The sequence below is a fragment of the Aulonocara stuartgranti genome, assembly GCF_965226115.1.
Source record: "Aulonocara stuartgranti genome assembly, chromosome: 20".
Lineage (NCBI taxonomy): Eukaryota > Metazoa > Chordata > Actinopteri > Cichliformes > Cichlidae > Aulonocara > Aulonocara stuartgranti.
This window is the reverse complement of record NC_138956.1, coordinates 687,155-705,000: the sequence shown is the minus strand read 5'-3', so window position 1 is coordinate 705,000 and position 17,846 is coordinate 687,155. Positions and strand designations below refer to the sequence as shown.

At 42.8% G+C, this 17,846-nt stretch overlaps 1 protein-coding gene across 19 annotated transcripts in view; it reads right to left on the bottom strand.

Moving 5' to 3' along the window:
* LOC309696882 (ERC protein 2) overlaps positions 1-17,846 on the bottom strand; it is a 162,488-nt gene that overhangs the window by 47,156 nt on the left and 97,486 nt on the right. For 17 of the 19 annotated variants that reach the window (XR_014273688.1, XR_014273689.1, XR_014273690.1 and 14 more), the window contains one exon: positions 1,114-1,261. Coding sequence is in view for 15 of the 19 variants with exons in the window: in XM_082518367.1 (XP_082374493.1) it covers positions 1,114-1,261 (148 nt within the window). In the remaining 4 variants the exon portion in view is untranslated. Of the gene's footprint in view, positions 1-1,113; positions 1,262-5,259; positions 5,693-17,846 lie in introns of those variants that run through there. The other 2 variants (XR_014273691.1, XM_082518371.1) reach the window with 2 other exon arrangements.

Below are 17,846 nucleotides of genomic sequence, written 5' to 3'. Positions count from 1 at the left end.
TTTTGCAAAATGAACCACAGTAATGCAGGAACTACTTACCTTACGACCTCCCTAGCATAATAAATGACAAGGTGTGTCTATAGCACTGCAGTTAGATCCAATATTTACAATTTACATGCACATGCATTTTTAAAGACTTTAAGTAAAGACTAGTTGCATGCACGAAAAAGAAGAAAGCATGCATGTGGAATGCATGCTCGTCATCAGCTTTCCCTCACTTTTCTTCTTCACTTGCACCCCTTTGTTCTTGCCCTGGGCCTACAGACCACACCGTTGCAATTAGAGCTCATCGCATCATCAGGTGTACTGTAACTGCTAGTTACCCAACGGGAAAACATGACGAATCCAATGGCGATTAACAGATAATAGGCTTTCCTTGAAATTCCTCCAATGGAATTGCCCCCCCCCCGAACCTCTTTCCCGTTTACGAGGCACAAACAAACATAGATTCGCACTTAAATGCACAAGCAGCCACTGCATCTGTTGACTTTTAAATGCACCATCTTTCCCAGAAGCCCCTGTGACTCAGGAGATCGTATATATGGACTCCCTGCTGTTAGCTCATTACTATTAACATTCATGTTAGATCAGTCACTGATGTGGTCTGACTAGACCTTAATGATCCACATACTTCTCTCAGTCCCGTGTCATACTGCGAGTAGGATGGGAAATAGGTGAATGTGTGTAGGTACACGCGTGTTCTGGGATTTATCTCCGTTTCACCGCAAGATGTCAGCCAGAAAAGTCTGCTAGTGATTCACCGGTGATACAAACATACGTGTGCGACTCGGGCTGCAACATGACTGTTGAGGGAACAGCTCTGCGTATGTGTTTACGTGCCTGGAATCACAGCTTCTGCTTGAGTGACTTTTTGATGACTAAATGCAATAAGTGTGGTTAGAGGCGTGGAACTACCAGCAATTATTAACATCTATCTGTTCCTAGTTTTAAAACTCTAAACTCTTCCCATGAGGTATCTTTAATGTAAACGATCATGATCTGCAGCAGGTTTGAATTTGTAGCCCTGCTTTGAGTAGCAATGCCAGAATCTGTTGTAAAATGTGACCGAAAGGCAAAAACAAATATCTTTGTAGTTAAATATGGTGGATTTACCTGCTGTTTGAGCTGGTGCATGAGCCTGTCCTTCTCCCTCTTCAGAGCCATCACTTCCTCCTGGGCTTTCTTGCGTTTGGAGGAGGATAATTCTAGCAGGGCGATGTTGGCATCCTTTTCACTGATGGCTGCAAGCAAAGCCTGCTGCCTGACAGGGCGAGAAAAAGAAAGGACCGTACTGACTGATGGGTAAAGTGTTAACAGCAAGTCACGTCACGTTTTTAATATTTAGAAAGCAGACAGGTGTCGACTACAGAAAGCCCTACCGCAGCTGTATAGAGATGTCACAGGAAGCTCACTAATTCCAGCGCTCCCTAAACTCAGACAGCGATTCCACAGAAAAGAAGCAGACATCTTTGAAGTGGTCTGCTAAGTGTAGCATTTGTGGTACCTTACTATGACTCATGAGCATGTAATAGTGTAATAGGACCTAATGGAGCAGACTGAGCAGGATATGACATCTTTCTTATGTCACCCCTGGTTCCCACAGTGTCTGTGTGTGTTTGTGACTGTGTACAGAGGGGGTGGCTTCAAATGACTGTCCACAGGTGCAGGGGGGCAAGGAGGACATACCACCAAACTTCATCATGCACACAACCAGATGTACTAATTTAATCCCACAGAGCTCGATCTTGCATAAAGTCTGTGTGTTTGGGGAAGATCAGTGATGACTGTCTTCATCACAGTCATCAGCAGGATGTGTTTGATCTAAATTTGTGACTAACAAATTCTGTTTTCCCACTTTGGTAAGCATATACATTCTCACAGTTAGCCGGGCATGGACAAACCTCTGCTTTGGCTCTTTATGTTGTTTTCTTTGACAAAAATAAAAGATAAATGGCAAAAAGAAGCTCTAAACACACTTTCCTACAAAATACACTTCAGCTCATTTTATGATTTTCTTTTGTCTTCATCTTTTGAGAAGTTTGTCTGAATGATCATCACACCAAACTAGTTCACCGGTTCATACCTTCAGTGTAGACACTTATTCTAAGCTGAATACTCCAGACTGTTAAAGGGCATTTGAAATTAAGAGGGTATTAAACAAGCATGTCGAGGTCATCTGTGGGTTTGTGTGAGGTGAAAGGTAGAGGAAGAGAAAGGAGGGTGCGTTAAAAATACACTTCGGTCTTTATTAAAAATTGACCTGCATTAGGGTGTTTTTATTCCATGATTTAAGTCCCTGCAGAAATAACTAAATTACGAAAAATAAACATGCTGAACTCAGAATAAAGTCCTGCTGGCCTGGGACTCCACATTTGATGTTTTTAGTACAATTATCTGCATGCCGCATCTGGATTCTCCCATTCAGGGCCATTAATAGCTCTTTGTGTATTGGTGTGTACTTGCATCTTGCGCATGTGTTTGCGTGTGCATGCATGTGGGTTCTGACATGGATTGGAGCAGCTAATCACACCATTAATCACGGCGCAGGACCAAAGTGACACTTTTCATCTCCCCACACCTCCAGTGTTTTTCCTTTTAATGCTCACTGTAATGGGAACGAACACACACACACACACACACACACACACACACACACACACACACACACACACACACACACACACAGAAGACTTGTAACAGAGCACGTGTCTTAGACTGCAGGCTTATTTTTCTTGAGCTGGCCATTCTTAGTCTAAATCAGCTAAAGAATTAAATAAATAGATAAAGTCCATATAGATCCACATCCTGTTTATAAAATCCATCCTCATACAGTTCACCATTACAAAGCTCAACAAACCTGATGAATTCTGGATTTTAAAGAATGGCACAACAGCAGTGCCCATTTCACTACTTTTTCTTTGGCTGCGTTAAATAGAGTGAAGAGGTGATGAACAGAGTCATATATGGGCAAGGAATGCAGCACAACATGTCACTGATCATAAACACTGTGTCAGATTAACGGCCAAAGCCTACATGCAGGATGGCCATCTTTACACCACATTGCCAGACATGGAAGCACAAAAAATATTGAACCGCATCCAACCAGCCTCACAGCAAACGCTCGGATCTCTTTTAAGATAAAGTTCACACAGATGGAGCTGCAGAATTTTATCTTTACGGGTCAAAATGCTGCAGTAAATACAGCACGAATGCTTGAATGCAATATTATTCCTTTTTAACTGCACAGCATTAAGAATGGGACTTTCTACAGTTTAAGTAGCTGAAACACCGGGCAAAGCCAGGATGGCACAAGAGGAGAGTGCTTTTAAAAGTTCAGGGAATCAACCCCACTTTTTGTGAATGTATCAGGAAATGAGCCACCACTTTCTGAGCACTTCATGAAGGACATTTACACTGTCTCTGTTGAATAAACTTGTGTTTTCTAATAATAAAAAAGACACTTATAATATAACAAGGATGAATTTTCCTCCAGAAAAACCTCCATCTAAAGAAATGTCCTATAATTCTCTTCAGTCCTATTTAAATTCATCCATTTTAGACATTATGTCAATGCAGCAATGAAACCCTTAACTCAAATATAATTACAGCGTGTGTCAAATTACAGCTGAAGCGTGGCATATGCTGCTGTCTTTGAGGGAACAGTCGTCACCTTCATTACACCTGCATTCGCCTACGTCAGTCCCAAGAGAAGATTGCTGATCGAACCCGAGATGCTCTGAGCCCAGCAAAATGAAGCCTCTGAGCCAACGTGGCTGCCATGGTTCAATGCAAGCTAAATCGCTTCCAGTCTCTAAATTAACAAAGCGCGTTACAGTGAAGTCTCCTTGTGGGTGCTCACTAAGTGGTGCTGCGGGACTCTGCTGAGCGATGTCTTCCTAAAACAATAAAAAAGGGGCATTATTGTGATTAGTCTGCCTGTAAACCTCGTCTCCTACATCCTCAGTCGGTGATTGTGTGTGTCTGTGTGTGCGTGTGCTGATTAGTATTACTAACAGTCTTTGAACCTGAATCACACTGGAGTATTTAATCACATCTCATTTAAGTGGCCATTTGGCCTCAGTTGTTGAACAGACTTGCAATGTACATTAATCTAGAAGACAGGATTCATCTGTCAGGCACGAGCACACCCCACACACAAAGACAGATGCTCTATCTGCTGGCTGATCTTGAGTGGGTGAACCCTCTTTCTTTCCTCCTCTCTTGTCTTACTCCCTGCTTAACTTTAACTTGGCCTGTCCCACACAAACAAAGGATTATCTTCATTTCCCCCCCCAATTGAAAGGGTGACAATGAAATGGTTTTTCATGACAAACTTGTGATTAGTCTTCATAAAAGTCAAACCCCAAGCACTGGAAGGTCATGAGGTATGCTAATAAAAGGACGTATAAATCCAACTGCTGGAGCCCTGGTGTCAAAAAGCTCCTCTGCGAGGCAACTGTAGTTTAGCTGACATGATAAACACGATGCTCAGACAAACAACTGCGCAGCCTTGAATAAAGATCTCCCACAGCTCAACTATAGTTTTGGTATTGTGAGAAAAATGCGAGGTTCTGTAGAACAGCTGAACTGACATTTTATTTATAAGGGGTGAAATTCTCAGCTCAGCTACAACATGTGATTCCAATTGAAGCTTCATGGTCCCTGGGACATATTGAGACATTTGAATCTACAGACGTGGGAGATGGATGGCTAAAGTACATGACTGTGTGATGTGAAATGTGTGTGTGTTGGGGGGGAGACAATATGGAAAGAAAAAGTGAAAGAAGAAGAAGAGGTGATGAAGACATCTTCGAGGTGGAGCTGCTGCTCAGAGCGCTTTACAAAGCCACGAGGTACACTGTCAGGTCAGGCAGATTTCTGGGAGACAAAAGGGTTAAGATGGGGTTAAAAGTGAGCATGAAACTGGGTACGTTCACACGTAGGCACATCAAAGAGTGAGGTTTTGATATGAAGAGATACCGTGGAGTTGGAGAGAAGGGATGTGTCAATGTGGAAAAAAAACAAACAATAAAAAAGATGGCAAGAGATGAAGGTAGCAGGAGAAAGGGAGTACGTGTTTGACAAGACTGAGTGCCACCTGTGTTGCATGAGAGAGAGTAGAGAGGGAAGAAAAGAAGGGGAGAGAAGTGGAGAGGAGAGGAGGAAGGGAAGAAAGGAGCAAAGGTAAAGATTTAGGAGTCCCAGCAGACCCTAAATCAGCTCAGCGCACTGCATGTTGTTATTCCTAGGTGTCACGGTTGAGGGATATGTGTTTATAATTTGTGTTATGACTTACTTGAAATTATGAGCGTGGAGAGTCAGCCGGACAGAAACAGATGCATCTGTGCGATGCCCAAGGGAACCATCAATACTGTCTACCCCTAAGCGCAGTGTGTGCATGTGCTGCATATTCATGTGTGCATGTATTTGCCTGTCCATAAATGCATTTGTGCTTTCATCTCCATGTGTGCATGTATGATGTATTTTGTTTGCAGGAACACGGGGAGTCCTCTAATATCTGCTCCCAAACCATCTATTATGACGTCTTCCCGTTTGTGATCATGCCTTTCCACCACTTAGCTGTCCGGCTCTGCAGAAACATTCCTGGGGCACTTTATGGTGGTTTCTTGATTGTGGGTGTGTAAAGGTGCAGTACAAGTCTGGGGGCCCCTGTCTAGGCAGTTCTAGAAGCCTGTGGTGAGAGCAAGCAGAGGACATGAGAATGGGGCATGGTTGAGTGACACTATTATTTATGGTCTTGGAGTCATGTGTTATTTACAGCTAAGAAGGTAGGAAAAAGTCTATGTCCAACATAAAACACACGCTCAACCTACATTTGGTGAGCTTTCTGCAAAGCCAGTTGAGAGGATAAAGCCGTGTCTTAACTTTAAATGTGGGTAAAATGTATTTTTATGAGGTCCTAGTTTTGGCTGCCTTGGTTTGGATTAGCTCCATGCTAACCTGTAGCAGCTAACCTGCAGCCACATGCAAGATCCACATATTATCCGCTTCCTTTTGTATGCTCGGCCGGATTTAAGCCTTTATTTATCTTAATCTACAAGGTAGGATTTATCCAAACCCACCACAAATAAAACTTGCATGACTGCCTTGTTTGTTCCTTTGGAGCAGTTGCTTTATGTATATAGGTCATTACATGTAAATTGTGAGCTTCAAATTTCACATGCTAACCTTGAGCTGCGCTTCCCAAGAAAAAAACACGACAGCAGATGGTTCTCCCAGAACTAGACCAGGTTATGTGTGTTTTCACTTCACTAATAAAATATACAACGCACTTACTCTGCTAACCCCCACTCCCACACTAGTGCTCTGACTGGTGGGTGGTGGTGGGAGTCTAATTGAAAGAGTATGTATCAGTTTTACAGCAACAAGAGGGAAAATACGAGGGGACAAAAATCAACAAATCTGCCAAAACTAGCCAAATGTTTAGAGTTGGAGCAGGGACGAGGAGAGATGGCTGACTGCTCCCAGAGATGAGCAGGACCAGACGGCCACCGCTGCATTCCAGAAAGAAAGAGGGGGGAGAGAGACAGAGAGACCCAGACGGAGAGGAAACGAGTGCAGGAGACCAGGTGGCCGTGCGATTGCAGACAAAGGAGATGAAAAGTGCATTCGGTCTTGAAACAAAAAATTTGCAAAGGCGACGCCAACATCAAAAACAAGCAAGAATGTAAATGAACATTAATGCCAAGTTGAGGCGGCCGTACATTTTCAGTGCTGGTTGTTTGTTTCTTTATCTCTCTTACAGACAGAAATAAGCATCAAGGTGTGTTTCGTAAAACTCAGTGGAGGGTGATGTAATAACAATATCAGTCTCATATCTGTGCATAAAGTGTGAACCTGTACTCAGGTTGATTGCTTAGAATAACAACTGAACAAGGCTCTCATTCAGAATCAGAGCTCAAGCACAAATCTGTGAGTAAACCATGAATACAATCTTTCACGCACAAATGTGCATGAAATTATTTGTGCTCTACAAACAAATCTATCACAATCCCGCTTTTGCATTTAAAAAGCTACTGCTAGTATTTACTAAAAAGAGGCAAAGTGTCAGTTTTGCAACTCTAAGGTATTTTTGTGGGTGGCCTTATTTTAGATTGTATTTGTAGGACTTATAACTAAACTTAACTGAGTGTCAGAGGAAGGAGGAGACTCCGAACAGTCACAGCATTTTTAACAGATATTTCCTTTATATTGAAAATTCTCATTAAGCTGCCTCCAACATCTGAATTACAACACTGTTCCTCTAACACCTGCAGTTACAGTGTATGATTTCTCTTTGCAGACTGCCCCCATTCTCACCACTCCTTGTTTTTGACCAGTGTATGCATGACTGAAATGAACTGACTGAATCACTGTTTAGATATCAACGCATCATTACCTGCAGAACATTCATCTTCTGTCGGTGCATTTTGCAATTTTGCCAATGCGTTAATGTGACAGACTTAGTAATCCTACCGTCTTAATGCTCAAGAATATGGACGTTTTTCAATAATTGCCATGAATTTCTTGTCCATCCCCACAGATCAGGTATTTCTTGTCCCAGTTACCATCTTTTTCTTATGATCAGTTTTTCTGTCTTTCTGATCTTTACTGTCAGAAATCTTCTTTGTTGTTCTTTAGCCAAAGTGAGTGTTTCAGGGTAAACAATATGCTAAACCCCTGTTTTTTTTCTCCACGCCCAAGTCTTGGTTTTGTTTGTTTTTTCTCAACCATCATCACTTTGGAAAGGTATGTCTTCTCTGGCATCCAACACCGACACCACGTTTTCAGACCTTCTTCTTTTTTTTCTTAGTGTTGCAGTTTCCTCTCTTGCAACATCCACTTTCACCACTTCACCCCGAGGTAAACGTGTTTCTTTTTATAGAGAAACGGGGGGCGTGACAGTATGCAGCTAGTATGCAGAATGCATGAGCATGCTGATTTATTTGGTGTGATTGATCAGAATGATTCACTAACACCCACATGGTGGTAAGAACAAAACTGGTCAGTGCACACGGTAATAATTTTGCATGTGCAGTTATTTTTTGCACAGTATAAGAATATACCATGCACATACATACACATATTGGTGAATGAGGCCTACGGAGAACAGCTAGCCTCACTAATGCTATAAGATGCCAACCAATACCTCAAAAACACTTCAAAGGTTATTTAGGGTTTGATGGGTTTTCTATAAAGGTACTTGGTGGAACTTATTCTTTCCAGAACATAGCCAGATGCAGCAAGCTTGGACGTGTACCCACCGTCTTATTGTAACAATAAAGTTTGTACAAAGCTTAGACGTGTCTGCCCACAGCCAGCAGTCAACTCTATAGAGGGGATGAACAGAGCAGACAAACGTAGCTGAACATATCCTGAATCTTGCACTTTAAAAGCACACAGATCTAAGACGAGCATCACTCTGCACTTTTTAAAGCAAATGAATGTATTGAATAAAACATTGAACTATTATTTTATAAATACAACCACAAAACAACTAATTGCATTATATATGCTCTGTTATGTCCAGCCTTATTTCCCTTAAGTCCCAGGTAAATTAGCAATGTTGTTAAAACAACATCTTTTCTGGATAGCTCCATGTGTGCCCATGTGAGCTTGGCCAAGTAAGTGTGTGTGCCGGCATAGATTTCCCAGTGTAACCTCATTGTGTGAGTGTGATAAAGACACAGATTTCACATAAGTCAAAGCTTTAACCAATCAGAAGAGCTGTCTGACACCAGGGCCTGAAACCTACTAATAGCAGAGCAGGGCTTTCCATTCGCTTAAAGGGAGGTTTGTTCTGTCTTTATTGTCATTCAGCTGACTGACTGACAGTGTTTCCCCAAGGCGCAAGAAACAAGACAGGAGGCTGCACTGTACCACACACGTGCAAAGCTGCTCTGTCTCGCACACAAGTACAGACACACAGCAGCTGGATTCTTTAAAGCTGCCTGTCATCTGACAGAGAGGTGAGGGTAAGAGTAACATAGCTTCAGTCACACAGTGTAAGAAGACACACACATTCACACCTACACCGAGGGAGGGAGAAGCATATGCAGTAACAGAAAGTGTGTAATAGTCAGTGTATAAATAGTTACATGTTCTTCAGCATCATAATATCAAACTGTACATAATGCACACTGAAAAGAAACTGTTAGATTTTTTCATCTGCAACAATAAAAGCCACCTTGGTTTCCTCAATACAAAATATTAATCATTGATTCAGACTGATTCTTTCCAGGATCCTCATGACATTTTCACATTTCTTCTAAAGTGTGTGCAACCCTCTGCAATCACAATCATTAATCTGCTGCAGAGTTAGAGCTAAATGGTAAATGGCCTGTATTTATATAGCGCTTTACTAGTCCCTAAGGACCCCAAAGCGCTTTACATATCCAGTCATCCACACACTGGTGATGGCAGCTACATTGTAGCCACAGCCACCCTGGGGCGCACTGACAGAGGCGAGGCTGCCGGACACTGGCGCCACCGGGCCCTCTGACCACCACCAGTAGGCAACGGGTGAAGTGTCTTGCCCAAGGACACAACGACCGAGACTGTCCAAGCCGGGGCTCGAACCGGCAACCTTCCGATTACAAGGCGAACTCCCAACTCTTGAGCCACGATCGCCCCTAAGCTAGAATCCACTGATAATTAACCACTTTCCCTTTCTTCCTGCACCAGATCTACTCTACACTGTCTTTAAAGTCAGCTCCAAAGAAACACCTTCTGCATTGCGTCATTTAAACGCTGTCTTTATGGCCTTGTATGTTCCACTGCATTATAATAACCCTCTGTCCAACAGATCATCACAGGCCTTTGAACAGGAAATGTCTTTTTCTCCTTCTCAGGCCTCCTTCCATCACTCCTTCTCTCCTCCCTTTCTCTTCCTAATCAAAGAGAGGAGCAATTCTTTACAGAAGAGAATGGAATTACCTCCGCCATGGACTTGGACCTCTCTAACATTCGGTATCTCTCTCCCTCTATCATTCTCTATTCTGCTCTGGCGTGCCCTATACTCACTCCAAAGTGGGGCTAAATATTAAGTTCAAGGAGGTTACGCAAACACGTTGAAACAGCCATCCTTGGCCTAAATATTACCCTCAAACCTTCAATTACCCGCCTTGCCTCTCTCCCCTCATCCCCCTCGCCTTTCCTGTCCTCGGCATGGGTTCTCTCTCACTCCGGTCATCTAACTTCAGCCTGGAAATACAGTGCGCACTCATGACGCGGGGCCAAAAGGCCTTAAAAATGTCAGGGGCAGAGAGTCCAACATTGTGGTGCACTGTAACACATACACACATACAAAGCTTCACCCAAAATACACATGTACACACAATCCGATGAAAGACGGGTCCACAAAACAGTGAGAGCGAGTACCCCTGGTGTATTTTCTCTGAGTTCCAAATGCAGGCCCTGGCGGTGGACCACAGCTGAACCACAGCCGACATGCGGTGGGATGGGAGGCCACCACACTCACTTCCCTTAAAGAAGCAATAGACACGCACACACACAAACAGGGGATCACAAAAAGACACAGGCATTAAATCAGACACACACACATGTTCAGCATTTTTCTGGACAGGACTGTCATGACGATAGGTCCGTGTTTAAAAAGCAGTTTGAGGTGAAGGGACAGATCTGTATGGGCTGTTTCCCACAATGCTTTGCCAGACAATTACACAACCCAATTAATGTGGTTACTACAGCACAGCTAGGACTTCACTCTAAGCAAACTGTGTATGTACGTGTGCGTGATAAAGAAGATGCGTGTACTCTCCTTTGGCCGGTATTACTCTCAGAATTATAGCTTTCGTTGGAGCTTACACTCGTCTATTTCCCGTCACTGTGTAAAGGACACACAAGGTCACACTAACATTCACCCCACACTCCATCAGCCAATCGGAGTTATTTCCAATCACAGCCACATGAGCTCAGGGAATATAAAAGCTGCATAACTAGACTGTGCTCGCTACTAAAACAGCTCCTTTCAAAGAATTAACAGTAAATAAATGCTGCGACACAGTTGTGTTTTACAAAACCGGTTATGAAATTTAATTACATAGAAGTAATGAGTTGTACCCATATACATCATAAAATATGGGGCCAGACAGAAAGTCTATGAAATGTACAAATGTGCACACACAGGGGTCTAGGTGAGGGTGTTGATTAAAAGAGTCGTGCCAGGTCTGGACAAGTCTGCTCATATTTAGACAGATCAGTGAGGATCATGGGATCAAAGGAAACATGATTACTACCTGGCCTTCTGATTTAAAAAAATCACTATTATTTCCCCGTCAGTAAAAACAGGAATACATATTTCAGCATGTTCGCTCTATGGCTCTCACGCACGCACACAGGCACGCACATGCGAAAGCAACACTCAGACAAACTCACGGGACATTTGCAGACACAATGACTTGCACCGGTGCACAGTGGACACGGAGGTAGACACAAGAACACACCTACATACACAGTCTCACACATACAACCGCGCCGCTCTGTAATCTGGGTAATTTGTACTTTGAAGCTAGTGTAGACAGATGATGGCCTCTGGAACATTCAGTCTGTTGTGTCACTGGATGTGCAGGTTCGCCGGTTGGTGTGAATTCCCAATAGACACATCCCCCACCCGCTACCCGAAAGTATAGCTGTTGTGAATAAGGTTCGTGTGAGAAGAGACACTGGCACAGCTTGTACTCTTCTCATTATTCCAATTCTTGTATGACTTCTTGTAAGACTGAGTGTGTGTGGCTTTGCAAACTTTATGAGGGTATGAAAATTAAAGCTGCAAGTGCCGACACACAGGCGCAGAAATGCACATGCAAGCATGAAACAGCAAAAGTGTGCGCCTTTTGATAATTGCAGCAGAGAGGGGAACTTTCTTCTCCTAACCTTGAGCTGCTCCCATCGAGACCAGTTTCCCTTCGTCTACTTTTCTCATGCATTGGAATTATAAATGAATCCACACACAATATTCATAGATAAACACACACAACGTCATAAATGCTCTGCTGGGCCTCCACCACACCTGTGCATAAATTCCAGCATACATCTGTTTTTTAATAAAGAGACCTGTGGCAGTGTGCAGTTACATGCTGCTGACAGACTCACTGATTTCCAGATAGATAACATACACATCCAACTCAGCTCCCTTGGCACATTACATCACAGTTATTTTAATAATGGCTTCAACTGAGTCCTTTTTCTGGCTATGATTACATATAGGAGATTGTGTGTCTGCATGAATGTTCTTTCTTTTTTTTACTCCTTTACTATTAAATTATCACTTTGTGGTCATCTCAATGTAATTTTAAGACTCTGAGGAGTTTAAGTTCATTATAATGTTGTTCTAAACACACGTTGGGCGCCTTATGAGGGCTACATTAAATGTCAAAGATAAAAAGAAATTCAAACTGCATCCACAGTATGTATGCAAGTGTGTGTGCATCCTGTGAGGAGGCAGCTAGTACTGTGTTGTTCTGTGTAGATATGTGATGTTGCTCCATTAACACTGCAAAGTTGTGGATGAGGGTGGGATCTTTTTTTTGGTTTATGGTCTCTCACCCACCACTTAGCTGCTCTTTGTCAAAGCCATTCTGACAATGTGTTCAGGTATAATACAGCCCAAAGAGCTTCCTACAACAATCTGTGTCACGTGTGGATGTCTTCCCTTTCCCCTGTGAATTCCCTAACACTAAATCTGACTGTTTGACACGGCAGAGAAAATGCAGGTGTGTTTTTGTGTTTCCTGGATCTTAAAGGAAAACACGCTGATATACTAGAGAAAGACGATATTACAGATGGGAAAAGAGCTCAGAAAAGGTTTAAAACATTACTTACAACTAAAAAAATAAGAAATAAAGGTCTCATTTTAGAGCTGTACAGTGATGCATTAACAAACAGCTTTCTTTTTTCTTTGTCTGAAAAAGGCCTGGAGACCACCTCGGTGCTGCAGAAGATCTGCTGCATAGGTGCAGACACATGTGCAAACATTGTGACATCTCTCTGCGTCACAGAACAGCAACACTGAAAGAAGGTGAGGAGCATTTTAGCATGCAAGAAAGATATGTTTATTGCTCTTTTATCTGCAGTCATGCAGTCAGACATACCAGGAAATTGCTCAGAAGTTTGGGGAACAATTGGCACGAAAAGCCTGTAGCTGACATGTCAGGATGTCTACAGTGCGGTGTGCGTGCAGACACGTGGGCTTGTGTTTCTCTGTATATGTGTATGAAAGCTTTCAGTGTTTATCCCGCTTGGTTCTGTTTTTGCCAATGTGTCCGTGTACACATTCACGAGTTTATCATGCACTGAGCTCCCGGAGTGACATGTCAGGACACTGATGTTAGGAAACTGAGACACTCTGAGTCTGATAAACAAACCATGCCGGGAGGAGGACCTAAACAATGTTCCGCAATTGCTTTATTGCTCAGTGTTTGCCCTAGGTGTCACGTTACTGAGATCTTCAGCACCATAAAAGCGTTCTCTATGGTTCAGGCTTGTGTTAGAGTGTGTGTTTGCTCTGGCAGAGGCTCCCTTGTGACTGGTTATATTGGACATGCTCAAACAAAGCCAAACACACAACAGGAGCCACAAGCAATTAGGCCTGCCATAGAGCATAACTCTCTGAACACCCTCTGATTTCCCCTCACCATCTACTAATTTCCCTCTCTACTTACGCATTTTGCACTACCATCCAACATCCACAACTCACACTAAGAGGTTAGCCTCTGCTACATTTGTGCTCTGCTCCGTGCACTTATCCTCGGTGACATTTGTGGCAACAATACCATTTGCCTTTATGTCGTCTTTCGGCATAAAATGTTAACGTCAGACAGCAGAACCCTGCTGACTGGCAAGGAAAGGCTTGTAATGCTAGCAGGCAGTCTAATCCTTCGGATTAATATAAATTAAGATGGTTTAGTTTGAGAGTCAGCGTCTTCATTTCATCCTGTCAAAGAGACATTTGTTTTTACCCAAACTATGACAACAATCCTTCTCCTTCTACTTTCTCTTCTATTGTTTGGTGCAATGTGAAACATTACATGCTTTACATTTCTGCTACCTAATTCTCAATTCCTTCCTGTATAGTAAACAAGTAAAGTCAGACATAAACTGATGGACATTCATTTTGAATTAGATCCCCTGAAGCCTGAGCAGAGGTTGATATCTCATTGCTTGTGGCTTGGACAGGAGACAAAGTGAAGATCTGTTTCAAATCAATGTAAGAAAAACGGGTAAACTCAATCTTGGTCAACCCCTTTCTCTTTCTGCCCCCAACCCTTGTGCTCCTCTCTCTTTGTCTTCCTGATCCTCTCTTGCTGTTTTTGGGCGTCTCTTTGGCCTTCCGTCACTAAACACCTCATAAGAGAGACATCACTTTGTGCATGACGACAGGACGAAGAGATGGAACGGTGCTGCGAGTGTGTTTCTTCTACAGAGGCCCCCAAAGAGGTTTCAGCAAGCCTCAATGGCACTCAGAGAATTCCCAATTTAGATCTACGGAGGATTCCCACAACAGCAAAGACTGTGGTAGACGTACAGCTTCCACAGGAAAAAGGAAAAAGCTAAAAACCTAATTTTAAGACTGACTTGACTGGTGATTTGATTCACGCAGTGCAGTACATGCAGTTTTCAAGCCGCTGTGACCACGGAGATTTAAGTCAATTTAGACAAGGCTTCAAATTAACTCCACAAAAATGTGACCAAAGGTGAAAGGTACTTCACGATGGCTGCCTAGTCTTGCTCAATGATAGTATGCGTGCTCTTACACATATACTCGCACCAAAGTTGCATTAATTAATTACCATTATTTTAATTCTCATTTATTTCTGAATAGGTCGATATGAATTCCTCGCTGCTTGTCCCGTGTGTGTGTATAAACCTTTTGTAGTGGCTAATGTAGCCATACACACACATGTTCTTTATGGGAAAGCTAATGGAGCCGAGTTCTTCCTGTCTGTGTGATGTGGTTCACTGTCGTTTGATGTGCTCAGGAATCTTGAATAGGAGAGCACCCCGAGCTGATCTTATCACATAAAAGCCCTCGCAATGGAAGAAGACACTCAACTCTGTTTTTTAACTTAATAGAGATCTGGGTCCCTGCTCCTGCATGTGTGCGTGTAACTGAGCCCTCGTGCACGTGCGCACCATTTCTCTAATTCAATCGAGTGTGTAACCTGAGGCCAAACACACACATTTGATTTCAGTAAATCCTGAACCTGGAGACCTGTGTCAAGAATGGATCGGAGACATGTCAGATACGTCAGTGTGCGTTACTGCGAGTGTGTGTGTGTGTGTGTGCGTGTGTGTGCGTGTGTGTGCGTGTGTGTGTGTGTGTGTGTGTGTGTGTGTGTGTGTGTGTGTGTGTGCGTGTGTGTGTGTGTGTGTGTGTGTGCGTGTGTGTGTGTGTGTGTGTGTGTGTGTGTGTGTGTGTGTGTGTGTGGGAAGGGAGCATAAGAAGCACAGGAAAAAAACAGAGATTTCACTTTTGTTCTTTTTTAATTTTGCATTGAAATTACATCATGTGTGACAAGTGTGTGTGTTTAAGATGCACGCATTTGAGCACACCTGTTTTGATGTTCTTGTTGAGTTTTAACCTTTTAAAAACTACGACGGCTGGTTTTGTGCTCATGTTCTTTGTGTTTGCTTACAGGCTCAAGGCGTAGTCAGTCCATGCCTTAGCTATATTGTCATTTGCCAGATAGTCTGCTCAAGTTCAACTGCACTGACACGCCAAGAGCTGCACTACAGTTTACTTAAGTTTTGAGTTTTATTAAAGTATAAATGTATGAAAAGCACGTAGTCTTCATTCAAAAGATGACAGTGTTAAAAATCCTGCGACCCAGCGGTCACGACTGCTTTAGATCATCATCAAGTACGATTCGAGAGCAGTCGAACTCTTTTTAAGTAGCAAAAAATGCTTCGTCACTCATCTAAGTGACTTCTTCAGTCCTCACCACGTCCGTAAGAACAGAATCAACTCTCTGGAATTTCCTTTCCCGGATGATTGAACGCGCGTCAAGACATCTTTAACTTGCAAAGAAAACTGAAGGATCCATCAAAGGTTTGAACAGGTAAGCTTACCCACAGAGAGAAATGCAAGAGAACACAGCCTAATATTAACGTCATGCTTTCAACAAAGGTCTCACACATCATAATAACTTAAACATGCACAGCCTCTTATGAAGGCATTTATTAGTGCCTCAGTTCTACACACACACACTGTTAATATTCTGTGTTTCATCAGACTCAAAGCCGCGCCATTGTCTTTGCTCAGATCCCCTCCAGTCATTCTTGTCTCTGCAAGCTGTTGTTTGTTTAGCGATGACCAGTCCTGTCTCTACGCAGTCTGTCCGCCCACATTAAGGCCTCTTCTGTCTTATTGATGCGAGCTTTAAAGAGGAAGGACTATACAGATTAAACTGTGGTTGCCATCCTGAATAGATGTGACGCACGTACCAAATAAACTTTGGTTTTTAGTTTTTTTTTTAGTTTTCTTTCTTCATTCTTTCTCTTTTTGCTGGGATTTGTTTTGTTTTTTTTCTTTGGACAGTAACTGTGATGTTATAAAAATGAGACAAAACGTTTTATTGCAGAGTTGTGAAAGTTAACAGTGTCTGGATGCTTGTGAATGTTAATTTCTTACCACAAACAAATAAGGCAAATGTGGTTTCTTTGCTTTTATAAGATTTGAAGTCTTAGTGGCGGGCTTAAATTCAGCGACCTCCTTTCCCTCAAGGTTTCATTTTTGTTTTCTTCTTTTTTCTCTTTCCACACTTCTTCTTTCATTTCCTCTCCCCTCCTCTGATTTCTTCTTATATTTCTTCTGTCCTTTCTAGTCTTAAACTCTGGATACCCACTGGCCTCGAGAGAACAGTCATGTTTCCAATATGTCTCCATTTAGCAGAAACCAAATGAACAAGAGCAGGGCCAAAACAAGAGCAGGAAAAATCATCACACAGCCACTGGCACAATCTGCTTATCTTTCACTGCTAATAGCTTTCATGCTCATTCCTTCTGTGTGCACACATGCATGCACGTGCGCCCATGCACACACACACACACGCAGGGAAATTCATGTATTCACATGTTGTTCTTTACACAAAAACACATTCAGATCAGTGAGGATACACATGCTCATCCAAACTTGCTTGGGCTGTTTCCTACCTCTGCCGAGAAGTACATAATGATAATTACAGTTTGGGCCTATATCCCTGAATTAACCAGATCAGACACACACACAAGTTCCAGAAATGCCAGGGGCTGCTGTGGTGTATACTGACTGAAGCGCAGTGTTTGAGAAGTCCTGTGCTGGGGAAGTGGTCCGTTCAGCCATTGTTCTCTATTAAAACCTCCTGGGAGCCATCTAAGCAAGACTGAGAGATGTGCAGGGCCAATAAAAACTCCAGTCAGACCAACAAAGAGTCAGAAAGACGACACACTTTATTAGGGTGTTATTTAACAATACGTTACTGTGACCGAAGAGCACTAGATGAGATCGCGCAGAAGTAAAGCTGCAGACACAAAGTCCTTAATATTGCGCTGTGAGACACTCATACGATAAAGACAGACAGACGTCAGCCAGAGAAGCCGCAGAGGAGAAAAACAGGAGCCGGAGCTCAGGTGTGTGTGCCAACCGCAGAGGCTTGGAGGTGTTTACAGTGTGAATATATGCCAGTAAGCCTCATTGACTCACTTGTGTGGGTATACCAGTTTTTCATGTGCCCATAATGGTAAACCATGAGGGTATTTCACTAAGCCACTCTTTTAAGGGCTGTTTTACAACGCAGCACATTCAACAACATATTACATGCAGCTGCATTTAAAACGGTTTTCTTCCA